This window comes from Salmo salar, chromosome 14 (assembly GCF_965601325.2).
Source record: "Salmo salar chromosome 14, fSalSal1, whole genome shotgun sequence".
Taxonomy (NCBI): Eukaryota; Metazoa; Chordata; class Actinopteri; order Salmoniformes; family Salmonidae; genus Salmo; species Salmo salar.
The window spans coordinates 32526880-32543641 of record NC_138304.1 but is presented as its reverse complement, the minus strand read 5'-3'; the positions used below and the strand labels follow the sequence as shown (position 1 = coordinate 32543641).

General features: G+C 41.5%; 1 protein-coding gene across 7 annotated transcripts in view; it reads left to right on the top strand.

The window, feature by feature from the left end:
* Nucleotides 1-16762, top strand: part of LOC106569141 (adhesion G protein-coupled receptor L2) — a 128692-nt gene that overhangs the window by 87753 nt on the left and 24177 nt on the right. For 4 of the 7 annotated variants that reach the window (XR_014380337.1, XM_014140159.3, XM_045694183.2 and 1 more), the window contains exons 9-15: nucleotides 2414-2452; nucleotides 8465-8648; nucleotides 11610-11732; nucleotides 11883-12079; nucleotides 12790-12963; nucleotides 15864-16073; nucleotides 16279-16499. Coding sequence is in view for 6 of the 7 variants with exons in the window: in XM_014140159.3 (XP_013995634.1) it covers nucleotides 2414-2452; nucleotides 8465-8648; nucleotides 11610-11732; nucleotides 11883-12079; nucleotides 12790-12963; nucleotides 15864-16073; nucleotides 16279-16499 (1148 nt within the window). In the remaining variant the exon portion in view is untranslated. The remainder of the gene's footprint in view (nucleotides 1-2413; nucleotides 2453-8464; nucleotides 8649-11609; nucleotides 11733-11882; nucleotides 12080-12789; nucleotides 12964-15863; nucleotides 16074-16278; nucleotides 16500-16762) is intronic. The other 3 variants (XM_045694181.2, XM_014140165.3, XM_082960907.1) reach the window with 1 other exon arrangement.

The following is a 16762-nucleotide window of genomic DNA, read 5'->3' as shown; positions in this document are numbered from 1 at the left end:
GATTGATAGAGTCAAAAGCCTTGGCCAGGTCGATGAAGACGGCTGCACAGTAATGTCTCTTATCGATGGTGGTTATGATATCATTTAGGACCTTGAGCGTGGCTGAGGTGCACCCATGACCAGCTCGGAAACCAGATTGCATAGCGGAGAAGGTACGGTGGGATTCAAAATGGTCGGTGATCTGTTTGTTAACTTGGCTTTCGAAGACCTTAGAAAGGCAGGATAGGATAGATATAGGTCTGTAACAGTTTGGATCTAGAGTGTCTCCCGCTTTGAAGAGGGGGATGACCGCGGCAGCTTTCCAATCTATGGGAATCTCAGACGATACGAAAGAGAGGTTGAACAGGCTAGTAATAGTGGTTGCAACAATTTCTGCATTTTTGCTCAGATTGCTTAGTTTGGCCAGGCGGCCAGCTCTAGGAAGAGTCTTGGTGGTTCCAAACTTCTTCCATTTAGGAATGATGGAGGCCACTGTGTTCTTGGGGAGCTTCAATGCTGCAGAAATGTTTTGGTACCCTTCCCCAGATCTGTGCCTCGCCACAGTCCTGTCTCTGAGCTCTACGGACAGTTCCTTCGACCTCATGGCTTGGTTTTTGCTCTGATATGCACTGTCAACTGTGGGACCTTATATAGACAGGTGTGTGCCTTTCCAAATCATGTCCAATCAATTGAATTTTCCACAGATGGACTCCAATCAAATTGTAGAAACATCTCAAGGGTGATCAGTGGAAACAGGATGCACCTGAACTCAATTTCAAGTCTCATAGCGAAGGGTCTGAATACTTTTGGCTTATAGTTTGTAGATTGATGAGATTTTTATTTGATTTAATCCATTATAGAATAAGGCTGTAACGTAACAAAATGTGGAAAAAGTGAAGGGGTCTGAATGCTTTCTGAATGCACTGTATGTGACCCCAGGTAGGCTAGTTAATACGAGTGCCATATACTGTATGAACATGCGTGTATATATCTGGGTAGGTAGTATTCCCTCCTCTCCTGCCCCTCCCGTTGCCCCCCTCAAGGTAGTCTCACTGCAGAAAGTTCATTCTAATCAAGCCTAAATATCAGATTTTGAGTGATGTCACATTTTTTTTGTTTCTTCGTACCAAGCTAAATTATCTAATGGCATCGGCAGATCATTCTGTTAATTTAACCTTAAGAAGGCTTTATACAAGTCATTTATATTTTTTAAATGTAATTTTCAAGATATTTTACCTTAAGTTACTTGTATAAAGCCAGTTTAAGGTTAAAATAAACAAATTGATCTGCCAATGACATTAGATAATTTAGCTTGGTACGAAGAAACATATAAAAAGTGAATTATAAGTCACTCATTTAACCCCAATCCCCACCCACCCCTCCACAACCAGACGTCTTTCTCCAGGTGAGGTGGAGGAGGGAGTGAGGAAAGGCAGCCCCAGCCCTAAGGGGGAGCTGTGGCCGAGGGGAGAGAGGGAGCTTATTCTTCCAGCCCTAGCCCCACCTTTTCCTAGAAATTACTGGGTTCTGAAATGCAGCTTTCTCACCTGGCAGCTCTAAGAGCTAATGGATAGCAGCCCCCCGCTAGCCAACACAAAGAATAACTCTCCTCTCTACCACCAGACAGGCAAGAACAGAGCTACCTTCCCTCCTCCAGAGCACTTACCATGTCTCTCTGAGTGAACGGCCCAAGCAGGAATATTAAGGCCTAACTGCCACAGTCATAGAAATGAATGACATTTTACAGTGCTATTCAGAACGCAAAGGTGAAAGCAAAGTGGATTTGGACCAAAAGGCACGTGCGTACTTTTTTCTTTGTTACCTTTGTAGCTAGTCATAGACTGAAACTTTCTGTCTATGTTCTGACTGTACTGTCTTACAACAGCACAATGCTACACTGCTTCAACCACGACTTAGCTAGCTGTGGGAAGAATGAATCTGTCTCTTTTGACTGAGACCGAGACAGACCAACAAAGGCTCTAAATAAAACCCAGAGCTGGCAGACTGTTATAACCTCAGTGCCATGGAATCCAAATGACCCCCTCTGGCTTTGTTTATTGTCTCAATGCTTTATAAAGCATCGTTAATGCAAAGCATAGGAATTTAATCTTAGCAATTCCCCTTCTACAACGCTATGCTGTGCAGCTTTGTCTCTGCCAGCCAAAACCTTGTAGTTACGTAAGCTAGATACATATTCAGATACAGCTTCCGAAACACATCTAGAATGTGCTACATAATATATTGTGAGCTTCTTATTTCATCTACTTAACATAAGGTTTATATATTATAATTTCCTTCCTGATTCGAGTTGGGTAAGTGGTGTATTTTAGGATATGTGTTTTCTAAAGACACAGACTAACCTCTTTCTTTCCCCTAAGCTTTTTGTTCCTAATAGTGTTTCTCTTGTTCTTGATCTTCTCTTTGTGTTAAAAAGCTTCAAAAGAGAGAGAGGACCTGCAGGGCATATATGAAGGTAGTGTATACGTGCTGGTTCCCCATAGACACCTTTACCTCTTAAAGTATCCACAATATGCTCAGTAGCATTGGTGTTGCTATGCCTGTGGCTGTCTGTCCGTCTGTGATTATCTGTTGGCTTGTCTGTATGCACAACGTGTCCACCTGTCTCTCTGGTTGTCCATCTGCCAGCCTGTCTATCTGCCTGTGTGTCTATTAGCCTGTCGGTATGCCCATCCATCTCTCTACCTCTCAACTCACCTGTCTGTTTGTCTATCTGCCTGCCTGTCTGTCAGTCAATATGTCTTGGCGTATCTTTATCTCTCCTTCTATCACTTATCTCGCTCTCCATCCCCCTCTCTCTCAATCCCTCTCTCCATCCCTCCCTCCATCTCCTGTCTGCTCCTTGTGCGTTGTATGAGTAATTGCCTTCCCACGGCCGTAATTGTACCTCCCTGTCACCCATAAGTGTGATCAAAGTGGCAGTGTACCCAGTTTTTCACTTGCTTACACTTTACCATTCTCAGCGTCTCCATGTTCTTCCTCTCGCTGACATTTTTGTGTTTGTCTGATGGATTCATGTTCAGTCCCATGAATGTGTTTGTGTTCATATCGGATGTTGAGTCTTTTAATTCCTTTCTCTCTCCATGTCGTTTTCCTTTGCTCCGAGCTTATAATCTGAGAGCAGAGTGGGCCTGTCTTGTACGGCACAAACCAGCCTTCTCAGATCTCTTGTGTCTCTCTCATCAGTCTCTGTTAGGGCTGTTTTCCTGAGGTTTCTTTTACTGTGAAAAATTGGGAATGTCTCTGTCAACTTGATTTAAGGCTGTCTTCTTTATGCATCAACATCATCAATAGACAATGTTAGTGAAGTCAGCAGCACCACCACCACCCAATAATGTCCTGTTCGCTGTGGGGCATCTTGGGTAACACCCTTGTGATTGTTGCTTTGTGCGACCTCCACCCAGGCGAGAATAAAAGAGGACTCAATCAGAACAGTTTTTATTTTTTTATTTTAACACTCACAAATTAGAGACATGAATTTGTTTCATTTTTTGTTCCTCCTTCACGCCTACAAGGGGGGTTCTCACCAGGAGGGAGGACTGTTGAGTGTTTCTCTGTTTGTCTGGGGTGTAATGGTCCTAGGCCTGTAATCACTACTGCTACTCTGACGCTACCCTCTCCTCTCTCTGACCCCCCTTTCCTCTCCTCTCTGACTCTCTTCCTCTCTCCTCTCTCCTATCCTCCCTATCCCATCTCTAACCTCTCCTCTCTGACTCTCTTCCTCTCTCCTCTCTCCTATCCTCCCTATCACCTCTCTGACTCCCCCATCACACTCCAATTATGGACACACCAATAGTGTTTGCCGGCCGAGAGTAATTATCTCCTCTGAACAGCTAGCGTCCCACCTCGACAACAGCCAGTGAAATTGCAGGGCGCCAAATTCAAACAACAGAAATCTCATAATTTAAATTCATCAAACATACAACTATTATACACCATTTTAAAGATAAACTTCTTGTTAATCCAGCCAGAGTGTCTGATTTCAAAAAGGCTTTATGGCGAAAGCATACCATACGATTATGTTAGGTCAGCGCCTAGTCACAAAAAAGCATACAGCCATTTTCCAGCCAAAGAGAGGAGTCACAAAAAGCAGAAATAGAGATAAAATGAATTACTAACCTTTGATGATCTTCATCAGATGGCACTCATAGGACTTCATGTTACACAATACATGTATGTTTTGTTCGATAAAGTTCATATTTATATAAAAAAAATCTCAGTTTACATTGGCGTGTTATGCTCAGTAATGTTTTGCCTACAAAACATCTGGTGATTTTGCAGAGAGCCACATCAATTTACAGAAATACTCATCATAAACTTTGATGAAAGATACAAGTGTTCTCCTTAATGCAACCGCTGTGTCAGATTAAAAAAAATCTTTATGGTGAAAGCACACCATGCGATAATCTGAGTACAGCGCTCAGCCACCAAAACAAGCCATACAAATACCCGCCATGTTGTGGAGTCAACAAAAGTCAGAAATAGTGTTATAAATATTCACTTACCTTTGATGATCTTCATCGGAATGCACTCCCAGGAATCCCAGTTCCACAATAAATGTTTGTTTTGTTCAATAAAGTTAATCTTTATGTCCAAATACCTCCTTTTTGTTCGCGCGTTTAGTTCACTAATCCAAATGCACAAGGCGCGGTCACTAAGTCCAGACGAAAAGTCAAAAAAGTTCCATTACAGTTCGTAGAAACATGTCAAATGATGTATATAATCAATCTTTAGGATGTTTTTATCATAAATCTTCAATAATATTCCAACCGGACAATTCCTTTGTCTTTAGAAAGGAAAGGGAACGGAGCTCACACTCACGGCTGCGCGCGATCAACAACTAAAGGCTTTCAGCTGAGGCAGTTACTGTGACTGGTCTTATTTGCTCCACTTTCACAATAGAAGTCTGAAACAACGTTCTAAAGACTGTTGACATCTAGTGAAAGCCTTAGGAAGTGCAATCTGACCAAATTTACACTGTATATTGGATAGGCAATCACTTGAAAACTACAACCTCAAATTTCCCACTTCTTGGTTGGATTTTTCTCAGGTTTTCGCCTGCCATATGAGGTATGTTATACTCACAGACATCATTCAAACAGTTTTAGAAACTTCAGTGTTTTCCATCCAAATCTACTAATAATATCCATATCCTAGCTTCTGGGCCTGAGTAGCAGGCAGTTTACTCTGGGCACGCTTTTCATCTGGACGTGACAATACTGCCCCCTATCCCAAAGAAGTTAACAGAGGCTCTATCTATCCCATCTGAAGGGTCAGCACTCGCCCATATGGAGACACAGACAGACACTTTAGGTATCCGATTCAGAGCTGGACTGTACGCTTATCATAGCTCTAGGTAATAATGGTAGCTATGCTGTGTGGTCTGTTTACATGTTGTGGTGGATGGTTAATCATCAGTCTGGTTTGATAGCGAGGGACTACCGGGTTTAATCAATGATGTATATAAACCCTGGATTGCTGATGCAATGTATTGGTACTCCCCAGTAGGAGCAGTCCTCCATAGGAATGAATGGAATTCTACGATATTTCAATTAAATGTTTCAAGGACAAAATTACATGTATTTAAGTATTTTTTGTTGTTGTACTGGGGACACCAATATTAGTAATGTAAAAAAAATCTACTTCAAAAAAACTGTTTAGCTCACTTAAAACAATTTAGAAGTATGCATTAACCTGTTGAGGACAGACGTTCCGCTAGCAGAACCCCGTTCCGCCTGCGGAACCCCTAGCCAACAGCCAATGGCATCGCACGGCGCGAAATACAAAACCAACTAAAATACCACAATTCAATTTTCTCAAAGAATCAACTATTTTACACCATTTTAAAGATACGACTCTCGTTAATCTAACCACATTGTCTGATTTCAAAAAGGCTTTACAGCGAAAGCAAAACATTAGATTATGTTAGGAGAGTACATAGACAAATAACCACACAGCCATTTTCTAAGCAAGCATATATGTCACAAAAACCCAAACCACAGCTAAATGCAGCACTAACCTTTGATGATCTTCATCAGATGACACTCCTAGGACATTATGTTATACAATACATGCATGTTTTGTTCAATCAAGTTCATATTTATATAAAAAACCAGCTTTTTACATTAGCATGTGATGTTCAGAACGAGCATACCCACCGAAAACTTCCGGTGAATTTACTAAATTACTCATGATAAACGTTGACAAAATACATAACAATTATTTTAAGAATTATAGATACAGAACTCCTTTATGCAATTGCTATGTCCGATTTTAAAATAGCTTTTTGGCGAAAGCACATTTTGCAATATTCTGAGTACATAGCTCGGCCATCACAGGCTAGCTAATTTGACACCCACCAAGTTTGGGGCTCACTAAACTCAGAATTACTATTAGAAAAATTGGATTACCTTTGCTGTTCTTCGTCAGAATGCACTCCCAGGACTTCTACTTCAACAACAAATGTTGCTTTGGTTCCAAATAATCCATAGTTATATCCAAATACCTCCGTTTTGTTTGTGCGTTCAGGTCACTATCCGAAGGGTAACGCGCGAGCGCATTTCGTGACAAAAATTTTCAAAAATATTCCATTACTGTACTTAGAAGCATGTCAAACGCTGTTTAAAATCAATTTTTATGCCATTTTCCTCGTAAAATAGCGATAATATTCCAACCAGGCAACGTTGTATTCATTCAAAGGCTGAAAGAAAAAAAATTGAGAAGTCTCGTGAACGCGCATCTCAGTCTCACTGTCCCCAGGCTGACCACTTACAAACTCTGCTGTTGTACTTTGCCCAGAGACAGCAGATACCCCATTCCACTTTCTGGCGGCTTTAGAGAGCCAATGGAAGCCTTAGAAAGTGTCACGTTACAGCACAGATGCTGTAATGTCGATAGAGATGCAACAGAAGGACAACAAATTGTCAGACAGGGCACTTCCTGTATGGAGTCTTCTCAGGTTTTGGCCTGCCATATGAGTTCTGTTATACTCACAGACACCATTCAAACAGTTTTAGAAACTTTAGAGTGTTTTCTATCCAAATCTACTAATTATATGCATATTCTAGTTTCTGGGCAGGAGTAGTAACCAGATTAAATCGGGTACGTTTTTTATCCGGCCGTGAAAATACTGCCCCCTATCCCAAAGAAGTTAAGGTGTCTGTAATAAAATAAATGTGGCAAAAACGAATATAGATATTAGTAAATGCATTTTTATAGCTTCCAATTATAATTTTTTACAATGGTGGGGGAGTGGTAAGATGGAGGCACGGGGCTTCAACACAGCGCCCGCATTAGTCATCTAGTGTATGTATAAATTATTGGGTTTAATCCCCCCAATGGTTAATCCAGGCAACAGGGTAATTGTGCCTATGGTCAATTTGTGTGTGTGTGTGTGTGTGGATGATAATCACAGCTTTACACTAATTGGTACAGTGAGTGACTTTTTTATTTCCTAATTACCACTATAGTGTAGCCTGGACCTCTGCTGTGGTTAATGGCACCTGTGGTTAAATTGTCTCTGGTTTATTGGGCCATGGGTTGATATGGATTTGTGGGGTAATTATGCCAATGGCTATGTTTATCTGTGGGGCTAGCCTAGCATTTCTGTGTGGCTATGGATATGCTAAGCTACATAAGAGTCGTCAGTGGGGCTAGCGTTAGCGATGCTGTGTGGATGTAGATATGCTAAAATACATGGGAGTCATCAGTGGGGCTAGCGTTAGCGCTGCTGTGTGGATATGCTAAGCTACATGGGAGTCATGAACTCTCCTGCACAGGGTCACAGGGACTTCCATTTTGATCAAAATATGATACTTTTTCTAGAAGGTTTGGAATGTTTTGCTTACTTACTGCTTATCAGCTAAGCAGGAAATGAAAAGATTGCCATTGAAAACAAGCAGAATTATCCCCTTCTTTACTTCGACTGCTACCCAAGAAACAAATGCATTCCGTTTTTTGATACCATTTTCCCCTGAAGGAAGGAAAAACTGCACATTTCAAGGCCATTATCACCAGATCCTGTTATGGAATATATTCATTGTTAGGGAAGAGGAAGATAATTGTTCTTTGGGAAAAGTAAGATGTTTAAGAACAGGAACTAAGAGAGCAGTATTGAGAAAGAACTGCTCCATTCATTTGAAAAACATTTGGTTTGTGTTCCAACTTCCCCTCTGGCACAGTTTTGTTATTCAAAAGAAAATAAATGGGGAGACAACTTCCTTTAGTTTATATTCTGTGACCGCCATGCCATCTTTAAGTGATGTTTTAATTTAAATGTATCTTTCATATCATCCTATAATGCCAGTGACCTTATTTATTAAATTGTTTAGTTGTTGATGTTGATTTGCTTGTCCTTGCTTGCCATCTGCATAATATGCCTTCCTTGCCCCCTTTCTGCTGCAGACAGTTGTAGAATTTATGAGGTATAAAAAGCAACAAACTCTGACATTTGTTTCCACGGATACAGGCCATTGTGGATACGGTTGACAACCTCCTGAGGCTGGAAGCCCTGAAGTCCTGGGAAGACATGAATTCCACGGAGCAAACGCACGCTGCCACCATGTTACTGGATACCCTGGAGGAAGGAGCCTTCGTCCTTGCCGACAACCTGATTGAGCCCGCTGTAGTCAAAGTGCCTGCAGACAATATCAGTATGTTTATTTTCTTCTCTCTACCCTCCCTGCCCGTCACTCATAAAAAGGAAAAACGAGACAGACACGTCTGCCAGTTACAATCCACAGTTTAATTATTATTTTAATTGAACTGTGGGCCTGTCTTGGAAGAAAATTACTTTGACCTCAGTAGTAAAATGTGCTTTTTTATAACAGTTTGTTATGTCCAAGGAAGTGGAAGTTAACATTCACAACCATTCTGTAGAAAGATACTGATGTTAGTTTCCGTGGGCTTCTCATTCTAGACACAGAAAAAGAACCTGGACAGCTATTCCTCCAGGAGAAAGGCAAAGTGGTTTTTAAAAAGACCACATTTAGTTGAAGTCACAGTAGGAGGTTTGATGTCTCGCTCAGCGCCAGGCAAGCTAATATGTTCTCACAGGCAGTTTATTAGCAATGTGATCTCATTCATTTAAGTCAGCTTTGTGCAGTGAACTGTCATTTTCCCACACAAGTCTCTTTGTTCCATGGTTATGAGTTCCCCGCTCGCCTTGCAAGATGAGCTGTCCAGTCTCCTCATGGAAAATCTAAGAAATCAATTGAATAATTTCATATTCTATATGGTAGCTATATCCTGTAACCCTGCCTTAACCATGAATACTTGCATAGTTTATGTGCTTTTAGCACACAAGGCCTCAACAACAGATTTCTTCAAGCTCCCGCCTTTGTGTGTGTGTGTGTGTGTGTGTGTGTGTGTGTGTGTGTGTGTGTGTGTGTGTGTGTGTGTGTGTGTGTGTGAGAGAGAGAGACCGAGAGAGAGACCGAGACCAAAGGGGGAAGAAAATGTTGTTGTTTTTTATCTGCAGCAGGTTGTATGGTGGTGTGATCTCTCTCTTTCTCCCTGAGGAACTCTGTAGACCGGGGTTACAGGGAGCAGCTTAGTGCATATATTTTTTTAATAGTAAATAGCGCTGGATGGGATATTGATTGGATTCTGTAGCAGGAACACTGGACATGGCTGCTCTCTTGTTTCACCCTTCCCAACCTTTTATATCAGAGCTCTATTAAACACTGTGTGTTGCTATTGAAACCAATGATGTATATAAACCCTTAATTGCTGATTCTATGTATTGGCTATTGAGATGCTTTAAAGCCACCGGTCGCCATAGGAATTAATGGAATTCTACAATATTTAAATGAAATGTTTCAAGGACAAAATTACAAATATTTAAGTATTTTTGTTGTTGTAGTGGGGACAGTAACATTAGTAATGTCAAAGAATTATACTTTAAGATTTTTTTATGTATATACAGTACCAGTCAAAAGTTTGGACACACCTACTCATTCAAGGGTTTCTCTTTATTTTTACTATTTTCTATTTTTATTTTATTTTCTAATAGTGAAGACATCAAAACTATGAAATAACACATATGGAATCATGTAGTAACCAAAAAAGTGTTAAACAAATCAAAATGTTTTATATTTAAGATTCTTCAAAGTAGCCACCATTTGCCTTGGTGACAGCTTTGCACACTCTTGGCATTCTCTCAACCAGCTTCACCTGGAATGCTTTTCCAACAGTCTTGAAGGAGTTCCCACATATGCTAAGCACTTGTTGTCTGCCTTTCCTGATGGGATGGCGTATCGCTTTTGAATGCTGTGGTAGTAATGCTGGTTAAGTGGGCCTTGAATTCTAAATAAATCACTGACATTGTCACCAGCAAAGCACCATCCCACCTCCTCCTCCATACTTCACGGTGGGAACCACATCCGTTCACCTAATCTTCGTCTCACAAAGACACAGTGGATGGAACCAAAAATCTCAAATTTGGGCTTATCAGACCAAAGGACAGATTTCCACCAGTCTAATGTCAATTGCTGATGATTCTTGGCCCAAGCAAGTCTCTTCTTATTATTGGTGTCCTTTAGTAGTGGTTTCTTTGCAGCAATTCGACCTTGAAGGCCTGATTTCACGCAGTCTCCTCTGAATAGTTTCTGTTGAGATGTCTGTTACTTGAACTCTGTGAAGCATTTATTTGGACTGCAATTTCTGAGGCTGGTAACTCTAATGAACTTATCCCCTGCAGCAGAGGTAACCCTGGGTCTTCCTTTCCTGTGGCGGTCCTCATGAGAGCCAGTTTCATCATAGCGCTTGATGGTTTTTGCGACTGCACTTGAAGAGACTTTCAAAGTTTTTGACATCTTCGGTATTGACTGACCCGCATGTCTTAAAGTAATGATGCACTGTCATTTTTTCTTTGTTTTTTTAGCTGTTCTTGCCATAATATGGACTTGGTCTTTTACCATATAGGGCTATCTTCTGTATAACACCCCTACCTTGTCACAACACAGCTGATTGGCTCAAACACATTAAGAAAGAAAGAAATTCCACAAATTAACTTTTAACAAGGCACACCTGTTAACTGAGATGCATTCCAGGGGACCTCCGCATGAAGCTGGTTAAGAGAATGCCAGGAGTGTGTAAAGCTGTCACTAAGGTGGCTACTTTGAAGAATCTCAAATATAAAATATATTTTGATTTGTATAACACTTTCTTAATGTGATTCTATATGTGTTATTTCATAGTTTTGATGTTGTCACTATTATTCTACAATGTAGAAAATAGTACAACAAATTAAGAAAAACTCTGGAATGAGTAGGTGTGTCACAACTTTTGACTGGTACTGTATATGTTTATGTTTAGCTCACATAATATAATTAAAAGTATGCATTAAGATGTCTGTAAAATAATAAGCATGGCAAAAAACTAATGTAGACATTAATGAATGCATTTCTATAGCTTCCAAAATATTTTTTACAATGGTGGGGAGTGCCAAGATGGAGGTACGGTGGCTTCAACACAGCACCCCTTATCAGTCATCTAGTTTATCTATAAATCATTGATTGAAACGTGGTCTATCAGTAATGTATACCACCAACATTCCCTAATCCTTTTTCCCTCCTCCCCCTCTACCTCCCCCTCTCCTTGTCCTTCTCCAGTGCTGGATGTGTATGTGCTCAGTACAGACGGCCAGGTGCAGGACTTCAGGTTCCCCCAGACCAGCAAGGGTGGAGCCTCCATTCAGCTGTCTGCAAACACAGTCAAAGTCAACAGTAAAAATGGTAACTAGGGGGGAATGAATGAATAAATGAATGTGATCATGCTGAAGGAGAATTGTCATTCACTGAGAAAGTGGCTGAAGGATAGAAATGAGTAGCAATTTTATACGTTCACAATACCACCGTAAATCTTATTCTGTGTTTTTTTCCCAGGTGTGGCCAAGCTGGTGTTTGTCCTCTACAAGCACCTGGGCCAGTTCCTCAGTACAGAGAACGCCACGCTCCGAGGAGGCGGACGTAACCTCTCAGACCTGACCGTCAACTCGCACATCCTGGCCGCCTCCATCACCAAGGAGTCCAGCCGTGTGTTCGTGTCTGACCCCGTCATCTTCACCCTGGAGCACCTTGACGTGAGTTCCCCTTCCCCTGAGAAAGCTCTGGAGCCCTAGTGTCATTCTGCGGTGTTGTTCAGTGCAGGGGGAAATAGTGGGAAAGGAAATGGAAGTGTGGTCTTTAGTAGTTGGAGGATCAAAGCCAATGTCATAAGATACAGCTGCACTTTGAGCACGCTGTAAAATATCAATACCTGTGTACATCTGGACCTCCCACGGTTATACGTTTGTTAGTTTACATAGAAAATGCTACCATGTTTATGCCATGGTATTCTGCAATTGTTTATAATATACTGAAATTGTTTATAATTGCACTTGGCATGACAGACAAATAAATCAAAATCATATCAAGTTTTATTGGTCTCTTACCCAGATTAGTAGATCTGCACTGTTCCTACACACACTCACTATATAAATATATAAATAAATATATAAATTACTGAGTTACAGTTCTTTAGCCTGCTGTTGATTGCCTTTTGATGGAAAATTACAGTATCTATATATCTATATATATATCTATATATATATATATATATATATATATATATATAGGTAGGAAGCATATGTACTCTAAAGTAATGTGTTAGTTTGTTTAACAATGCTTAGAATGTTGTTGTTTGTGGTATTTAAAAGGTTTCCTCGTGTTGCTTATTGAGAACTTCTACAACCCTAACTGTTAACTAGTTGTTTGAAACAATGTTCTTATTTCTTAATGTCCTGCTGTGTAGAAGGAGCACTACTACAACCCCAACTGCTCCTTCTGGAACTACTCTGAGAGGAGTATGATAGGCTACTGGTCCACTCAGGGCTGTAAGCTCCTGGACACCAACAAGAGCCACACCACCTGTTCCTGTAGTCACCTGACCAACTTCGCCATCCTAATGGCCCATAGAGGGAACGTGGTGAGTGGCCCTCAATGGGTTCTATCATGCCATGGGGGTTGGACTCCACTGGATGGATGTAATATGTATGCATGTTCCCATCTAGGGAACATGGTGAGTGGCTGGTTCAAACCAACCCCTAGCTAGCCACTATCCCCCTAGACACTTGTGTAGATCAGAGAGGATTGTATACAGTACCAGTCAAAAGTTTGGACACACCTACTCATTCAAGGGTTTTTCTTTATTTTTACTATTTTCTACATTGTAGAATAATAGTGAAGACATCAAAACTATGAAATAACACATATGGAATCATGTAGTAACCAAAAAATTGTTAAACAAATCAAAATGCATTTTAGATTTTAGATTCTTCAAAGTATCTACCCTTTGCCTTGATGACAGCTTTGCACACTCTTGGCATTCTCTCAACCACCCCTACCTTGTCACAACACGACCGATTGGCTCAAACACATAAAGGAGGAAAGAAATTACACAAATTAACAAGGCAGACCTGTTAATTGAAATGCATTCAAGGGGACCACCTCATGAAGCTGGTTGAGAGAATGCCAAGAGTGTGCAAAGCTGTCGTTATGGCAAAGGGTGGCCACTTTGAATAATCTAAATATAAAATATATTTTGATTTGTTTGAACACTTTTTTTGTTACTACATGATTCCATATGTGTTATTTCATAGTTTTGATGTCTTCACTATTATTCTACAATGTAGAAAATTGTGAAAATAAACCCTTGAATGAGTAGGTGTGTCTAAACTTTTGACTGAAACTGTATGTGTAAGAAATATGGTGGAATGTCCATAATGTAACCATATTGTGGATACCCATCCAATCCTATTAGATATACATACGTCTCTAGGGCAGGGATGGGCAACTAACGACCCTTGTAGGCCCGCCGGTCAATACAAAAAACTATTTCATTCAGTCGGGGTCTCAAATTACTGTTGAGAGTTAGAATAGTAGAATACAGGTGTGATTTTGTAATTTGGTAGCGCGTCAAAGTTTTTCTTTTTCTATATTAAGAGTTGCAAACATTTCGCTCAACCCTATGGCAAAGTGTGTAGAAATGCAGGAAATTAGCTGTAAAACTGCACATTTTTGTCTCCGCCCCATGGCAAAATGAGTAGAATTGCATGAGATTAGTTATAAAATTGCAAACCCTTTTCTCCGCCACATGACAATGTGTAGAATTGCCAGCAAAATGTTTCTTAAGGCCCCCAAAAGGCTTGGACCGCCTCTGACTGCAAGTGTGGGTATGGATGTGGGTACCCAGACCCGTGAGCCACTGTGGCCCCTCATGATGAGTTGATTTTTTTATGGCCCCCACCCCCATCAAAGTAGCCCATCCCTGCTCTAGGGGGTAGGGGCTAGGGGTTGATTTGGGATTTAAGGATATTAGTGAATCTGCCACATCCCCCTCATTCTATATACTGTACAGTATGTATGTGGGGGGGTTTGTTGGAGGGGTGGGAGTTGAGGTGAGGAATGTGGTTAGTTAATGTATGTGGAGAGAAACGGAAGGAGGCTGTCACTTACTTTGCCGTGAGCAAAAAAGCAAGAGATCGCAGGCATAAGATACTGTAGTGAGAGATAGCTGAAACATTATTGGAAATAAATTACATTTTACCTATGGTCCGTGACTAATAGCCTTCACGCACATGCACGTCTGCTGGAATCACACACAGGGAAACGTACACGGCGGCCCTGCGTCAAGCTTCTTTCATTTGCATTTCCACTCAACGACATGAAGTAGGTGAGATCCATTTGCAAGCAAAATGCAATTACAATCCAATTTATGATAAATATAATGTGCTGCAAGCATCTACCCAGTAATAAACGTGGAACATAAGTTTGTGGTTTATATAATAACATGTCCCGACTCATGAACTCTTCCCTTCGCAAACCCCGAACCTTACAACCCTTCACCACAAGGAGAAACCAGAGTCCCTGAGCTAGGTCTTCCCGTCACACCAGCCCTACACCTCAACTACAACTCCTCCTGGCCTGCCCTCAGTACAATGACTCATGTCACAGAACGGATTACCTCATGTTCAGACCACTGTCCCTGAGTGATATTCTGTATGGTGAAGGCTTCTATTTTTTGCATATGGTTGTAGCCTACGTTGAAATGTGTTCATTTTCATGGGTTGTGACACACACTTTAATCAGCCCTTCACAGAGTGATCCCACACTATATTTTATGTCATCCCTTCACAGAGCGATTCCCCCAATATATGTTATAACATGTCGCGCCTTGGTGGCACAGAGGTTTGTGACCGCTTACTAAGGACTTTACATTGGCAGGGCATGTCATCTGTTTCCTACAATAGATGTTGAGTTTTCAAACCCTCAGTGAGCCAGGCCATTCATGTTATGTCAAGGTTCATTGATGGGGACATGAAGTCATGTTTTATGTTTTCCCGGCAGGCTATTGGGTCTAAACTCTCCCTCCTGTGTTGCCTCGTGTTTCTGATTGGTTCAGCTAGATGTTGAGTTAAATCCCTTTAGAAATATCTGTATATGTCATGAAATCATATTAGCTCCATGATCTTACATGGTACATTATGTCATGGTACATTTTACCAGGTTATTGGGTTTACTTAAGATTATATAGCGTATGCTGATAAATGTTGGGAACGGCATTTGTTTAAAGTGGCCTGAGAAAGGAAGGTGGCGGTGGTACTGTACTAGATAGCGTTGTCTCTGTCTTCCTACTCATTGTATTCCTTAAACATTTGAATAAGATAAAAAGGTCTTCACAACAAAAAAAGCTTATTAGGTCTAACCACCCCCTGTGTTTTAGGTACACCCGGAAGGTTGTTGGTTCTAACCCCATTGTCATGTTAGGTCTTAGATCCAGAAAGTTATTGGTTCTAACAGTTTGTGTCTCTCTGTCCTGTCCTCCAGGCAGAGGGGAGTGTCCATGAGCTGCTGCTGACGGTGATAACCCGGATGGGAATCGCTGTGTCGCTGGTGTGTCTGGCCGTCAGCCTCTTCACCTTCTGCTTCTTCAGGGGTCTTCAGAGCGACCGCAACACCATCCACAAGAACCTCTGCCTCAACCTTTTCATTGCTGAGCTGGTCTTTCTTGTGGGCATCAATATGACTGAACCCAAGGTAAGGAGTGCGGGTGCCCCCAGAGTGTACACATGGATCAGAGTGGGCTTCAATGCACAGTTATTTTGGCTAACTATCATTGTGTTCCCAGGGAATATGTTCCAGTTATCTATGCCTACTTTAACTTCCCTTGTCTCAATGCAGCTTCAATGCCACTGTCCCTTTACCGCTGTATGTGTAACCTTTAAATGTGTCCCCATCCCAGCTGGTGTGTTCCATCATTGCGGTCGTTCTTCATTTCTTCTTCCTCGCGGCGTTTGCCTGGATGTGCCTGGAGGGCGTGCAGCTCTACCTCATGCTTGTTGAGGTGTTTGAGAGTGAGTTCTCCCGCAGGAAGTACTATTACGCCTCAGGATACCTCTTTCCCGCCGTGGTGGTGGGAATCTCGGCCGCCATCGACTACCGCAGCTACGGGACACCGAGAGCGTAAGTAACATCTTATCTCATCTGTAGAACTTTTCTTTGTGTACGTGTGTCCAGTAACCGTCAGGGGCAGGGTACGAAAAGTCATGTCAAGAAAGAAAGAAATAAAGATAGATACCCTCTTCAGATGTTGACCTTGGGGTGGAATCGTTGCACAATAGATACTGTTCAATGATCCCGCAGTTTTTTCTTCCTTTCTTGGTGCAGAGAGCATCAGGTCTCCCAGGCCAGCCAGCTGCACATCAAGACTCCCTTTCTTCGCACAT